At 39.9% G+C, this 14,103-nt stretch overlaps 2 protein-coding genes across 6 annotated transcripts; one reads left to right on the top strand and one right to left on the bottom strand.

The window, feature by feature from the left end:
- Positions 1-960: 960 nt before the first annotated feature.
- kdm2ba (lysine (K)-specific demethylase 2Ba) lies at positions 961-11,162 on the bottom strand. 5 transcript variants are annotated; one of them, XM_087795146.1, is made up of 10 exons: positions 11,041-11,162; positions 6,948-7,172; positions 6,732-6,875; positions 5,337-5,423; positions 4,894-5,184; positions 3,424-4,229; positions 3,197-3,360; positions 2,965-3,126; positions 2,666-2,884; positions 961-1,925 (listed from the first exon to the last, which is right to left on the bottom strand). In XM_087795146.1, the coding sequence occupies exons 1-10, from the start codon at positions 11,086-11,088 to the stop codon at positions 1,744-1,746; spliced, it is 2,328 nt and encodes a 775-aa protein (XP_087651272.1). In that variant the 5' UTR covers positions 11,089-11,162; the 3' UTR covers positions 961-1,743. The 5 variants fall into 5 exon arrangements, with proteins under 5 accessions (XP_087651272.1, XP_087651285.1, XP_087651256.1 ...); XM_087795159.1 differs by having other exon boundaries at positions 4,894-5,175; XM_087795130.1 differs by lacking the exon at positions 11,041-11,162 and adding an exon at positions 9,507-9,668.
- On the top strand, positions 11,025-13,322 carry LOC148088229 (calcium release-activated calcium channel protein 1-like). Its single transcript, XM_087795170.1, has 2 exons — positions 11,025-11,165; positions 11,829-13,322. The coding sequence occupies exons 1-2, from the start codon at positions 11,052-11,054 to the stop codon at positions 12,372-12,374; spliced, it is 660 nt and encodes a 219-aa protein (XP_087651296.1). The 5' UTR covers positions 11,025-11,051; the 3' UTR covers positions 12,375-13,322.
- The last annotated feature ends 781 nt before the right edge of the window (positions 13,323-14,103 follow it).

The following is a 14,103-nucleotide window of genomic DNA, read 5'->3' as shown; positions in this document are numbered from 1 at the left end:
AGCGCACACATAAAACGAATGCGCACGCGCACACATAAAACGAATGCGCACGCGCATGCGCAGCGCACACATAAAACGAATGCGCACGCGCACACATAAAACGAATGCGCAGCGCACACATAAAACGAATGCGCACGCGCACACATAAAACGAATGCGCACGCGCATGCGCAGCGCACACATAAAACGAATGCGCACGCGCACACATAAAACGGATGCGCGTGCGCACACCTCATACAAAACCGTGTTGCAGAGGCGCATTTTAATTGTTGTTATCAAGCGCTCGTGCCGCCCCCCATATGTCATGAAAAAATGCCGCCCCGGGCGGCTGCCCCGTTCGCCCGTACCTAAAACCGCTACTTGCTGACCATCTTCACTAACGAATAAGATTCTGACTAACTTGAAATATCGTTTCTAGCTATGAGTTCAAAAGGTCAGCAGGTGGCAGTGTTGCTATGGAACTTATTTGAAAGACACACCAGAGTAAGAACGGCTCGTTCTGTATGGAGGTCATTGTTTATTTAATATTCAATAATGACTGAAATACTTAAATTTATTTATTTGTTTGAGCTTGCAACCACAATGTGGATCTAAATGATAATTCGATACCTCCAAATTAAAGTCATGCGTTTCTTGTCCCTTTATAAAGGAATTTTATTTAAATAAGTTGATCTGTTTTCTTCGGTTATCATGTTCAACTGAAACAGAAAAAAATATACTTTTAGCAGAGGTTAAAGTTCAAGACACCGAGTAGAATGTATGCGTCTTTAGAAAAAGTCTGGTGTTTAGTTATTTATTGAAATTTATTTTTTTAAACACATATTGATCCATTGGCCATATTAGGTTAGCATTTCTTTTTACATAAAAATAAATAAAATAGGCTTTTAATGACTATTTTGTCTCACACCAGAGCTCAACTTTGACCAGGACCACCATGTTAAATGAAAGACAAACTCCATCATTGTACAAATGAACTTGTTTTAATGCATATTAGCACATAGCATTTGGATTTACAAATATAAACATAACCACTTTCACCTGAGGCAATAACTAACCAATCACAGCACTAGACATCCCATACAACATATGGAGGTCGAGACAGTTGTGTATTAAAACGTGGAAGAACAACTGGATATGTGCGTCTGACTGTAATTGTAAGAATCAGTGCCAGAGAGAATTAGGAATTAATGTACCACCCCCAAATACTTGCTGCCAAATACATTAATAAATACAAATTGTCATTAAAAAAAAAAAGTAATAAATAAAAGGTTCAACTGTCGATAAATTCCCCAAAACAACATTTGAAAAGACTAAAGAGAGAGTGGCAGTAGTGTGAGTATTGAAATACATTCTGGATGTTGTTATAATTTAGTCTAATATTTATCACTGTACATTATTAATGGAGATCATCTGATGGTCAGATTTATTTAAGGGGAGCAGTAATAGAGCTCAATGTCTTTTCATGTAAAAAAAAAAAACAACACTTAACTCAATATAAGGCTCATATAAAAATACTGTTCTTAAATGTTTAAGACCAAAAATGAACAAATTACAACACAATTTTTTTTAGAAAAGCTTAAACACAGATGCATGCATTTTCCCCGTCTTTCATAGAATGATACTTTGTTCTCTTTATAGTCCGTTCGACTCTCCGCCTGTCCACCGCAGGCCTGCTTTCAGAATGAAAAATTGGTTCCCCGAAGAAGTGCATAGAGTCCGTCAATCCGTTTAGTCCTCTCAGAAACTAGCTGGCCTTCTCCAGGAGTTTGTCCTCCTTCAGTCTGAACGGCACGCTCACCGACATCTCGGCGATGAACCTCTCGCACGCCGTCTTGCTCACTTGCTTGCAGAAGCGAAGGTCGATTTGGCAAATGCTTCCACAGCGCTTGAAGAAGGTGAGGGAATGATCCGTGACTCGGTTACACACTGGAAGACAGAAGCGAGGACTCGTTAGTCACAACGCGCTTATTTCCTAGAATTACTGTCACACTTCAAAGGGTTTTTTAGCGATGGTTTGATGAGGTTTCAAGTCGTAAGCAGTCATTTTCAACGACTGAATCTTCCTCATTTTTTAACTTTTAACGCCATTTACTGAAGGCACTGTATCATGAGACCCTGTCAACCCAGCACAAGCATACAGTTGTCCCTCGTTCATTTATTAAACAAAATTTTTTTCTCTTGTTTAATTCAACACCATTTCTGTAAACTTAAGAACTCAACTTTCAACTTATCAACAGATCCCATAATGCTTTGCCGTCCCGTCAACCAATCACAGCTGTCGATTATTTTTGAAACAGCAACTTGGAGGTAGAATTTCAATTCAGTATTGTAGCGACCAATCAGCTGCCACTAAATAGAGCACGCGTAGAAATATGTAGAAAGGCTTCATGGGAGTTTTGTTGGCACCATTAAATATTGGTTGTGGTAATTACTGCCTCGCACAAAGTTCTGTGGTTGTGTAGTAGTTAATATGCTGTTCAAATAAATTACTGTTTGTATCAGAGCAAACAATGACTTGAGAGTTAATTATATTATATATATTACCGATTACTTTTAAACTACTTTTAGGGAAATGTGTGAAATATCTTTGAAACCTTAAAAATTCCTTTAAAAAAAAAAAAAAAGTACATATAATTTCATTCACCATCGAAGTTTGATTTTCTCACCTGACAGGTTGATTTCTGTCAGCGAGTCTCTGGTCGTGGTTCCTGCTGCGGTGAGCAGGTTGACCGACTGGTCGTTCACGTGGTTGCAGTAACTGAGGTCCAGTTTGCTCAGCAAAGGCATCTGTCGACTGATGAGACGCAGGGACGCGTCGGTGACGTCCAGACCCGCCAGACGGAAGTCTTCCACGTTCCGTAACTTGCAGCGGTTGTCCATCTGACCTGTGAAACGAAAAAGACATGATAAGAATTATTTTCCATTTATTGCTTGCGTTTCATTTCTATCGTCGTGGGAGCTTTACCTGGTCTGTTGTCGGTGGGAGGAGACAGCAGGTCCCTCATCTGTGCATCCTTGAGACCCTCTACCCACTGGACGTCCAGGGTTCTCAGCAGAGGACAAGTGGAGGTGCAGAGAGCAGAAACGGCTGCCCAAGAACATCCAGACAACCTTAAGACCCGCAGTCCTGAAAGACAGGTCAAGTTTAAACGATTCCGTCTGAGATGATTGGATCTTCTCACTTTCTAATCTGGTACCTGGGAGTCTGTTGATGAGCCAGCTCAGTTGTTTTTTGGAAATGTTGGTCCAGCTGAGGTCGAGGGAACCCGGCTGCCGACGGATGATGCCGCTCAGCATCAGAGGAGAGATGGAGTTGCACCGGTTCAGGTTGATGGTTGTCCAGAGTCTCTTGTCGCAGCACCTGGAATTATTCAAATTTAATCGACCAGGAAATCCACTTTATTCCACCATCGTTTATAATTACCATCTGTTCCAGGTCTTGCAGATCCTCATACACACACACAGATCCTGGTGTGTCAGGTGGCCGAAGATCTTCATCCAGACTTCTCGCTGGAGAGGGTGAGCTTTACCGTCTTTTAGAGGGAGTCTGTCGGGCGTGGGGCTGATGGGAGGAGGTCTGATGACATGTCGCTCCATCTGGACACACTTGGGAGGCGAGCGAGGAGGCACCGGGCGGTTGGTGGGCGTGCTCCGGTTGAAGCCCAGCGGCGTTATCGGACTCGGGTAGAAGTGCCGCAATTCCCACGGGGTCCCGTTCATCTCTTTGGTCTTGAGGTGGGCTCTCTGATCCCCCATTTCACCACCGTTACGGAACAGCCTCTTGGGTTCCTCGTTTTCCGACTCCGGCTCCACCTTCATGGGCTGGCGGTTTTCGTTGGCGAGGCATTCCTCGGTTTTGTGGATCTCCTGGTTGAGGGCCTTGCTGAGCTCCCGACTCAGCTCCCTGTTGGGCAGGCGACGTTTGCGGCGGGCTTTGGGACGAGGACCCCTCTCCTGGGTCTCGCTCCCGCCCTCGCTGCTGGGACCGGCTTGGGGAGAACTGCACAGAGACTGGTCACTGTCCATGACCGGGGTTCTGAGCGACTGGTTGAACAGATCACTCTTGTCGTCCAATTTATCGTCAAACGTCCCCAGATGACCTCGCCGCTCCATGAAACTTCGGAAGTGGGGCTCCCTGCCCTCATCGTCCTCCTCGTAACCGTCTTCGTGGCTCTCCTCTACTTTGATTTGATGCAGAAATTTTGGGTAGTACGGGTCTTCTGACCTCTCCTGAAGGTGAAGGAAAAAAAGTTTGAAAAATCACTTTGTATTAATATATTGGTAACTGCTGTAGAAGTCTTATGATCATATTGTGTTTTCACAAGATCAATAATTAAGTGCATTTTAAATGTAAATCTTTAAAAAGATATATATTGAAATATTGCGATACTGTGGGAACCACGATATATTTTGCCAAGGACTCAAATCAGGTGTTGCAGAATTTACAGAACACATTCTTGACAAAATTGCCATTTGTTCTTAAACCAAAATATGCCCAAACATCAGCTTCAAAAGCTGCCGTCGACTGTATCCTCTTGTTCTCAGTCATCGCATGATACGTAATAAGTGCTCCAGAAGTCAACGCCGTTATTATATCCACTTTAATTGTAAGCAAACAAAAAATAAATACATAAAAATCGAATTATTGATTTTACACACACATTATTGAAATATAGACCGTAAAATAACTATTTAAAAAATATTATAAGAAATAAAAGTAAAATAAATCTATAGTTAGTCCTGTTGTATAGGATACAGTATCATGAAAAAAAACATTTATGTTTTCGATATTTTCTAAATTTAGAACTTCCTTTTTGTATTTTAGGTTAGTCTTTTTTTCATAGAGTTTGTAAGACATTTAGGTAGAATAATAATATCAGATTGTCAGACTCACCCTCTTCCTCCCTCCGAGGTCCTCCTCGTCTTCCTCCTCAAAAAGCTTCCTCTTCTTACGCAGCTTGTCCTCGGGTCGAGGTCTCGGCAGGTTGCTGGGTGTGAGCAACGGTGGCTGTCGGTGGAACGTCTCGTCCGGCCTGAACCTGGACATCTCCTCCTTGTCTGGTCTCCGTTTGGCAGATGAAGACACGTCCCCCCCCTCCTCCTTCACAGGCTTCTGCTCCCTCAGCAGAGAGCCAGGGAGGTTGGAGGCGTACTTGAAGCCTGGACCCCTTTTTTGCTTTAATGCCAAGGGGGACAAACATTGCGAGACAACTTTATACCTTTAGCCAAAAACAAATCGATACATTTGTATTGTCAACTAACTTGTACGACAAGAATAGTTCTTCTAATGTTTATATTCAGGTCTATTTGAACACACCAAGAAACACTTGTACTCACTTTCCCACTTTTCCCTGCATGGTTGCATTTAGGACATTCCCAGCAATTTGGAAGTTCGTCGTTCACCACACCTGATGCTTCGTTCACCTGCCAGAACAGAAAACAATATTTTTGTTTTGGACAAAAAGGAAAGTAAAAGCACAAAATGCAGGGTTTGCGTGACATAAAAGTTATCTAGAATGTTGCATCATCATTAGGACGACGTCGAACAGAGAGCAAACATTAACAGACGAGTTTGAACAGGTAGACTCTCGTCATGTTAAACAACAGGTTAGACTGAATCGCTTTATGTAATTATTGCTACAAAGGGTGTGTTCTTTTGTATTCTTTCACATCATAGCTGTCCTCTTATTGCGTCACCATGACGATTTCGTAAATATATAATATATAAATATTGGATGGGAGATGACAAGCCTGGGTGAATAATTAATAAATAAATTGTAAACGGAGCAGTGGCGTATAAGATTATGAGTCACCGAGATTCCTGGGACATGATTCCGAGGAATATGACTCACTAAAGAGATGACTGGCTCGCCCTGGTGATACCTGGTTTAAATGGAACGACACCGCCTTCAAGTACAAATTGATCTGTGGTCGAAAATCGTTTATGTCACCAGAATTGATGGTGAATACACAGTACATGTTTTATCTATAAAGAAGACTTTTAATCAATTACATCATAATGTTATTTCTTTTTTCACTTGAATATTCCTTAATTCTCCAGCAGATTTATTGATTATCAAGCTACAAAAACAAAAGGCAGGTTAATGTGTGAAAAAAAAATGATGTTTGACTTTACATATGAACTTAATAATAAGGGTTTTCATGGGTTTTTATATGCAACATTTTGTTCACGTGTTAGCAAGATTTTTTTATACAGTCTATAAAAGTGACAACCATTATTTTTTATATTTAAGAAGAAGTTACTTTAATCAAAAGCTGAGAAGGAAACAAAGAGATAAAATATTTGTGTTGGTCTGGTCATGTCTTTGTGATGTCAATTCTAATTCACCTATAATGACTATACATGATTTATTATCTTTTCCCTTTGCTTTATTTTAAATCGAGTAGTTATTTTACGCATAATAAATAAAAAATAAATCATAAAATGCCTTAATATCTATTTTCATGTTTTGTTTGTTGTTTTTATGTTCTAATTTCTGTTTTTTTTTATATAACAAAATGAACATGAAATGAAATAATATATAATCAAATTACTTAAGTTTTATGTCATTTTAAAAATAAATGTTATATTAATCCTCTTCTTTACCAGCTCTGTCATTAGGCTCAACAGTCCCAGGATATAAAGTTGCCCCCCTACGAGATTTTAAATGCCACCTCTTCTCTAATAAACATTTAAAAGGGCAGACGCAAAAACCTTGATCCGTTCCGTACCTTTAAGCAGTGTGGATGAACGATCTCATTGCAGATTGAACACTCCATCAACATGTAGTTGAACTTCTCCTCCTCCTCTTCCAGCGTGTCCTCCTTGCCGGCCTCTTTGCACACCACACACACCGCCGTGTGAGGCAGGACGGGCTGTGAGAAACCAAACGTTTAGAACACATTTCAAGAAAAAGGAAAAAAAACACAAACTCAACACAAACTTACAGCAATACACTGCCTCATTATACAGGACTGCTTCATGCGCCCCGGCCCCCCAAACTTCTTCATGTCCTTGCAGAAATGACATTCTCCACACTCGGTCCGGAGACAAGCCTCGCACTTCCGGCAGCGAGTGCGTCTCCGCCGCGCGCCGGACGAGCTGCGGTTAGGCGGTAGCTTGACAGCTGAAGTTGCTGCCATCTTGGGCTTTTGCCGATTGGCTGCTCGCTGCTGCAAGACAAAAGTGGCGAGAGAAGAAAGTCTGTTAATATATTTAGATCGAGAAAGATCAAAGGCATCGATGGTGTCGTAGAGACGGCAAAGTAGTGATGATAAAAGAGAGGAATGGATCAAAACGTGGACAAAGCTCTTTAATCCAATTGATATGCTGGTATTATCAATGTACTTCCCAGTGAGTCATGGTCAAAAGATGTTTAGTAAAGATCAGGGACATTTTTCTATCTACTTTATCTGCTTGCTCAAATTTAAGATGTGTATGGTTTGTCAGAAAATGATTTTCCAATCACTCACCCATACAACCTATTTGTAAATATTTCTGTGCCTAAGAACCGGCCATGATTAGATAAACCAACAGTTGTAGCATTCTTTCAGTATGCATCACCCACTTCATCTCTCACATGCGTTTCAACTGTGAATCAGAAGCGAAACGTGTGATACTCTCTCATCTATTTTTAGGATCATCTCTGTTGCTATGGAAATCAAGGTACAGCGCTTCTGAAATAAGACAAATCATAGGGCATTACAGATACGTTTGTTCTAGCAGGAGGCGTTACCGTGGTAACACACTGTGTGGCAATTTGTGGCTGCAGGAGAAATCTTACAGCAGTCATCCATTTTCATTTCTGCTAAAAACAGGGGAATCAGAGAGAAGACTGATAATGCTTTTCACTTCTGTACTGATTTATATTCAGAAGCGATTCTTGAAAGGCTAGCTTATCAAACATGCTACTGAACCTGTACCGCAGGTTATCACTCTTTCATGAAGTGAAACAAAAACATTTCAAAGAAATGAAGAAAGAAGTGCTTCCAAGAAATCTTATAACACAACTGTGCTTGATTTGAATATCTACAATATTTGGTTTGATGGTGCCTCTAACTATTGCTGTCAATTCACAGGAGGATTAACACTGTAACAGTCTGGACAAAAGAAGAGGCTTTTACAAAACTGACAGCTGCACTAAAAATAAAAAGCAACTCCTACAAGTCTGAGCTTGAAAGAAGGTTTGAATCACTTCACTTATGTTTGACAGAACAAAGGAGATTTGGGTAAACGACCTAAACTAAACTTCAGCATCTGACTCACGGAAATGTTCCCTAAACAGAAAATGCAAAACTACTCATGTTGCTGCTAAAAGCATCGTAAATGTGGTTGCGCAAAAAAAAGTCACTGATCCTGCGCTGACTAACTCTTTGCTAATATGTCAAGAATTTGGATTCGCTGGATCGCATGGTGAAAATGTGCCGTACACACTCACAGCAAAGTGCTCTGACTCAGCTTCGGAGTACATTTCAGTAAGAGGAAATAACAAGGCTTATCATATGATTGCTGTTGTGCTTTTGACACCCATTTCAAGTATGTTTGAGATTACATGAACTAGGACTTTGTGTTTAGGAAAAGGAACGTTAGTTACGTAAGACGATGCAGAGTCTCTATCATGTACCAGGCAGGAATCTGAGGTAAACAAGGAATGATAATGCTTGTCATACTTTAATAAACCACAACTTACTAAATCGTTATTCTGACATGGTTTATTTGCTTCATCCAAGTAGGTCGAAGATGCCAGAGATTTAATGATTCACTCCTGGGAACTTAAAAGTAAACTTAAAAATACTTGATGTCAGACTCTGCACAAAAGTTAGTTTGGAATCACTCCTGCTGCAGCCTCCTCACTTGTTTATCGTGGACAAAACTAGAACTTACTCTTGGAATCAATAAAACCATTTTTTTGTTTTTGTCTGGTTGTTGTCCACTGGCAACAGAAGGAGAGCACCTTCATTGTTCGCTCTCCCATCCCCCCCTCCTGAGTCCCACAACATTTCTTCAAGGCACTGCTGGCTGAGCAAAGGAAGTTTAAACCTCTCTGTAATAATGCAAGGTGAAAAGCTAGTGCATTTGAGTGCACTCATGCGAGTACTAGGATAGGAATCTTATGTTTATGAGTCCATAAATCGAGGAGATTAGAGGTGAAGAATGATGTGTCGCTGCTGGACAGTGAATATGGGTCAAGGGTTCGCTAGCATGGGAAGTGATGTCCACAGAAGAGGACGCGGATTGTTTTGACGGGAAGGTTTTACTTTCCGATTCACAAAGCTAACGATTCGAACCAGGATGTACCACCTGCGGCGTGAAGTCGCATAAAAGATATATGTAATATAAATATCTATTAAAATCTCCCGACGGGTTCAACAAAAGTCGACCGAAAAGAGCGCCTGACGGGAGAAAAACATTCCGCCATGGAATCTGCTCTCCTCGCTTTTAATTCGTAAAGTCAATAGCAATATTCGGGTGGTTTGTTGTGACGCGTTACGTCATCGGTGACTGACCTGTTCCGATTCTGAATCGTATTCCTCATCTTCTCCGCTCAGTGACAAGGCCATGACTCCACACTCTCATCGTTTGGTAACAGCAGAGAGAACTAACATGGCTGAACACTCCAGCAGCGCTGCTCGCTGACCCCGCCCCCTCCCCGCACGAGCAGCTGGTACTACTACCGTGTTGCGTTCACGTCCGTCAGAGAAATGGTTACTGTGCAGTATTTTAATCATCTAAATAATAAATACATATCCGAGTTAACTTAAAGCGATGAATTCTAATAATATATCAACAAGCCAATTGAACTAGTGTTACATTAGGGTCGTAAATGGTTAACGTATAAAGGATAAAACGCTATGGTAACCGCATTGAGGCTATGTTTAAAACGCACCATCTCCAAAACAGGAAGTGAACATCCATTTTCTTCCGCTTAGCTGAGGTCGAATAGCGGGGGCAGCTTCCTGAGAAAAGAGGCCTAGATTTCTCCTTCACCAATTTTTTTTTTTGTCCAATTTTGAATGACCGAATACATATTCATATTAAAACCAGCACCTGTAACCTCTGGGATTTAACTCAATCACAATAGCTTTAATAGGTGATAGTAGTGTTTTTATTTATGATTATTCTTTTTTTAATTTACAGATTATATATTCATATTGAATCTTTAATCTGGGGTCCAATGGATGTGCTGATGTGTTGGGAGACCTTTTCCTTCCATGTGATTTATCCTGTTATGACTGTTTAAATATGTCCTTTTATCTTCAGAACTGTTTTTTTTAATCATGTCAGTTTTCTCTTTGCCCGCATCACCAACCAAAGATTTTGAAAATTATATATATACTCTGAAGCCTATATAGCAAAGAATATCACATGATTTCTCTGCCAGTCACTGCAACAGCACAGATACTCGATAATGGCATATTATTTGCAGATAATTCATGTTTTTAGACCAATTAGGTGAAATAGTATATTTTTCCACAGTGGTTGAAAAATATGTGAGCGGCAACAGGCCCTGGAATGGACTGATGTAATATCTTTAGTCACTAACCAATGTTGGAGTTAAAAATAAATACCCTTAACCATCGAATTCTATCTCCATTGAAATGACTAAGCATTTTTTTTTACTATAAAGAATTGCCCATACATGGTGAAACAATATTGAAAGATTCATGTTGAGTAAACAGTGTTTTTTTTCGTAGTTTAAAAAAGTATTCCAATATTTATAGATCCTTATCAATTCAATTTCCTTTTAAAATCCAAACTAAAATCCAATTTTTCATCTATATTTTGAGTTATTTTCTGAATGCGCGTCCGCGACAGACAGTCGTCGGACATGCGCGCTCCCGTGGAGCATTGGATTGTGGGTAACTTGTGTTTCCTGACAGTCGCTGTCAAGTTTAGTTTAAGAGAGTTTTGCCAGCGTCGTCTTTACATGTCATTGGTTTGCGGAAAAAAACGCCCTTCTCTTTTCCGGTGCATCTACACATCCAGGAACTTTCTTTTTGCAACATAGACGGACTTTATTCGAAGTTAAATAACTCTTACCAAGCGTCGGAATGAGTCTGAACGAACACTCCCTCCAGGCTCTGTCATGGAGAAAACTCTACTTGAGTCGAGCCAAGCTGAAGGCGACGAGCCGGACTTCTGCTCTGCTGTCCGGGTTCGCAATGGTAGGTTCTTCACGCCAGACCAACAGATACGACTTTGAAGTTAGTCTTTGGTTGTTGACGTGTCCGTGCCTTTGAAGTGTCTGCATTATTGTGACGCAGGTTGTTTTCAAGGTCTCCATTGTTTATTGGCTTAGAAACGTATTTTTCTTTATTATGTTTCTCATGTCGATTTTTTTTTAAACAGATGGCTGAAGATGAACTGTTTTTTCGTCATAGTAGTTGATTAAAAAACATGAAAAAAGTAATTATTTAAAGAAAATAATGGTAATATTAAAGTGTACTTGTATCAGTAGAACTTAGAAAACTACTTTGACACACCCACCTTTACTCAAAAGTCTAAAAAAACAATCAAATATTTAACGTTTATTTTTAATAATATTTTTTGTGTATAAAAGGGGATCTAGAATAGAGTCTGTTTGTACAAATCTTTGTGATGATTGTGCATCGTAAAAATAAACATGCATTTTAGACGGTAACAGGTAATACTTTCACGTTATGTAATGAACTTTCTCTTGTCCTAGATCTGAAGCAACCAAATTGATGCTATCTTACTATTAAACCCTAAAAGCAGAAGTCAGGCTCAGGCCTATTTATTTATTTTAAATTCATCTACTTTCCGTTTTGTAATGTGTACATAATGTACTTTTCTGAATACTTTTCCAGGTGGCTATGGTGGAGGTCCAGCTGGAGCGGGACTTTGAATATCCCGACGGCCTGCTGATCGCCTTCAGCGCCTGCACCACTGTCCTGGTCGCGGTCCACCTCTTCGCCCTCATGATCAGCACCTGCATCCTTCCCAACCTCGAGGCGGTCAGCAACGTGCACAACCTCAATTCCGTGCACGAGTCTCCGCACGAGCGCATGCACCACCACATCGAGCTGGCCTGGGCCTTCTCCACCGTGATCGGCACCCTTCTGTTCCTCACCGAGGTGATGCTCCTCTGCTGGGTCAAGTTCTTACCTCTCAAGAGCAACACTGAGAAAAACGTCACCATAACCTCCGGCCAAGCCGCGGCCATCGCTTCCACCTGCATCATGGTCCCGTTCGGAATCGTTTTCATCGTGTTCGCCGTCCACTTCTACCGCACGCTGGTCAGCCACAAAACTGACCGGCAGATTCGCGAGCTGGAGCAGGTCATTCGGCTCCAGAACCAGTTGGACCACAGAGTGGAGAACGAAGAACTGAAGGCTTCTGCCCATTTTGCCTAAAGGACGCTGTTGTCCTTTAACTCTTCTGGACATTTAGCTTCTGTGCTGTTACCGTCAGTGCCTTGTTTGTCAACACGTTTTGTTGTTTGCTTTGGTGAAGTGCATGCCTTTTATGTGCACTATTGAAGGAAAGACGGACTGAAACCAAAGTGAAGGGAAAGGTTGGTGCTCATAAAGTGAAACCGCAAAATGAGGTCAAGGTCAATGTACATGATACTGTGTATTTTAAACTTTTAACTGAGCCTCTTACAAGGTTACAGAAATCTGATTTTAAAAGCCTTACTGCTGTATTTATTCATCCTTAATTTGTCAACAAATTGCTTTTCTAGTCAAAGTATTGAGTGTTTCAGGTTTGACGCTGGACATTTATAAATGCACTTTAAAGCAAAAAAAAAGTACTTTTATTCTCCTATTTATTTAAACGTTTATAGTCTCTCTTTTTTTACCTTCTTCATACACATTTACATCTTTAAAAAATACATTTCCTGTATTAAGAGGAGTGTTAATTTGCTGATTTGAAAAGGTGCCATTTTGTGTCAATGTCTGGTTAAAGGTCTATCTTTAGGTCCAGTTGCTGTAGTAGTAGCTCGAAGTTACATTATTGCATGAGGGGATTCGACAATCATATCTGGGACATTTTTATTTATTTTATTGGTGTTTTGTATGCTGTCTTTGTTTTCGTGTTTAAGCATAGTTTTTAAGATGTTTTGTGTAAAACCATTTAGTCTTGCTTGAGTTTCAATGTATTATTACATATATATATAAAAAAAAGTGGTATCAGGTCATGTTCAAACAAATGCGACTCAACCTTTACATGAGTTGACCCTGTTTTGTTGTTTTCTATGTTTCTATACGAGTCAAACAACTGGTGTTACAGCTTTTAAAATAGATAAGACTGGTTTCTAATGTGATGCCACTGGTGTTAAATAAAAAATGTTGCTGATGGTTCATTTATTTTACATGTTTCTGTTGAGTTATGCCAATTTTAGAGAATTGATAATTGTTTTTGGTTTAAATAAAAAGCTCCCAAACCAGACATTTAAATGAGCAAACATCCTCTTCTGAGTCTCTTGGGATCCTTTAGGCTTTAGAGCCAGGTTACCACGGAGACATATACAGTATCTGTTGTGGTAGATTATTGATTGTTGCACTAAAAGACAGGTCGAACCGATAAAAAGTAGAATTAATAGGTGAAAACTTCACACACACATGTAATAAAAAAACAAGCAAAAATATGTTCTTTGAACTTAATTTAATATAAATAAAAGTGAAACATTAAAAGAACATAATACATTCAAAGTGAATCTTTTTCTTTTTTTTAGAATAAAATGTAATTTTAATTGCCACAAAATTGCCTAAAATAAGTAAAAATCAAAACTAACGATGCAGCAGCTATATAGCGATTAAATGGTGAACATTGTATTGCGATTTGGTCACTTATTTTTAAATGATGATTCTTATCTAAATTGTATGTAGTTCAAGGATTTTAAGTTAATCTAGTTCTGTCCAGGGTGTCCCCTGCCTCTTACCCCTGTTAAGGTGTAATACTCTCCAATAGCCACGGTCTTGTAAAATGGGATTATTATTGTTATTATCATCGTAATAATCATTATTACAAGTAGTGGTTTCAGTATTAAAATGATGCTTCTGAATTATTTCCTTTTTCTTGAGCTGATTTATAATTTGTACACACTTTTATTTGAAGTAATCGCCATTTTCCCTCCTGTTA

Source organism: Callionymus lyra, chromosome 1, assembly GCF_982586985.1.
Source record: "Callionymus lyra chromosome 1, fCalLyr1.hap1.1, whole genome shotgun sequence".
NCBI lineage: Eukaryota > Metazoa > Chordata > Actinopteri > Syngnathiformes > Callionymidae > Callionymus > Callionymus lyra.
This window is presented reverse-complemented; position numbering and strand designations above follow the sequence as displayed.

Bases quoted from the DNA above. Each gene is read 5' to 3' on its own strand.
- kdm2ba (XM_087795130.1), bottom strand. From the start codon at position 9,560: ATGGCCTTGTCACTGAGCGGAGAAGATGAGGAATACGATTCAGAATCG. The intron at 5,424-6,731 runs GTACGGAACGGA...CTGTTCTGGCAG, and splicing joins TTCATCCACACTGCTTAAAG to GTGAACGAAGCATCAGGTGT. The intron at 3,127-3,196 runs GTACCAGATTAG...CCTGTCTTTCAG, and splicing joins GCTCATCAACAGACTCCCAG to GACTGCGGGTCTTAAGGTTG.
- LOC148088229 (XM_087795170.1), top strand. From the start codon at position 11,052: ATGAGTCTGAACGAACACTCCCTCCAGGCTCTGTCATGGAGAAAACTC. The intron at 11,166-11,828 runs GTAGGTTCTTCA...ATACTTTTCCAG, and splicing joins TGCTGTCCGGGTTCGCAATG to GTGGCTATGGTGGAGGTCCA.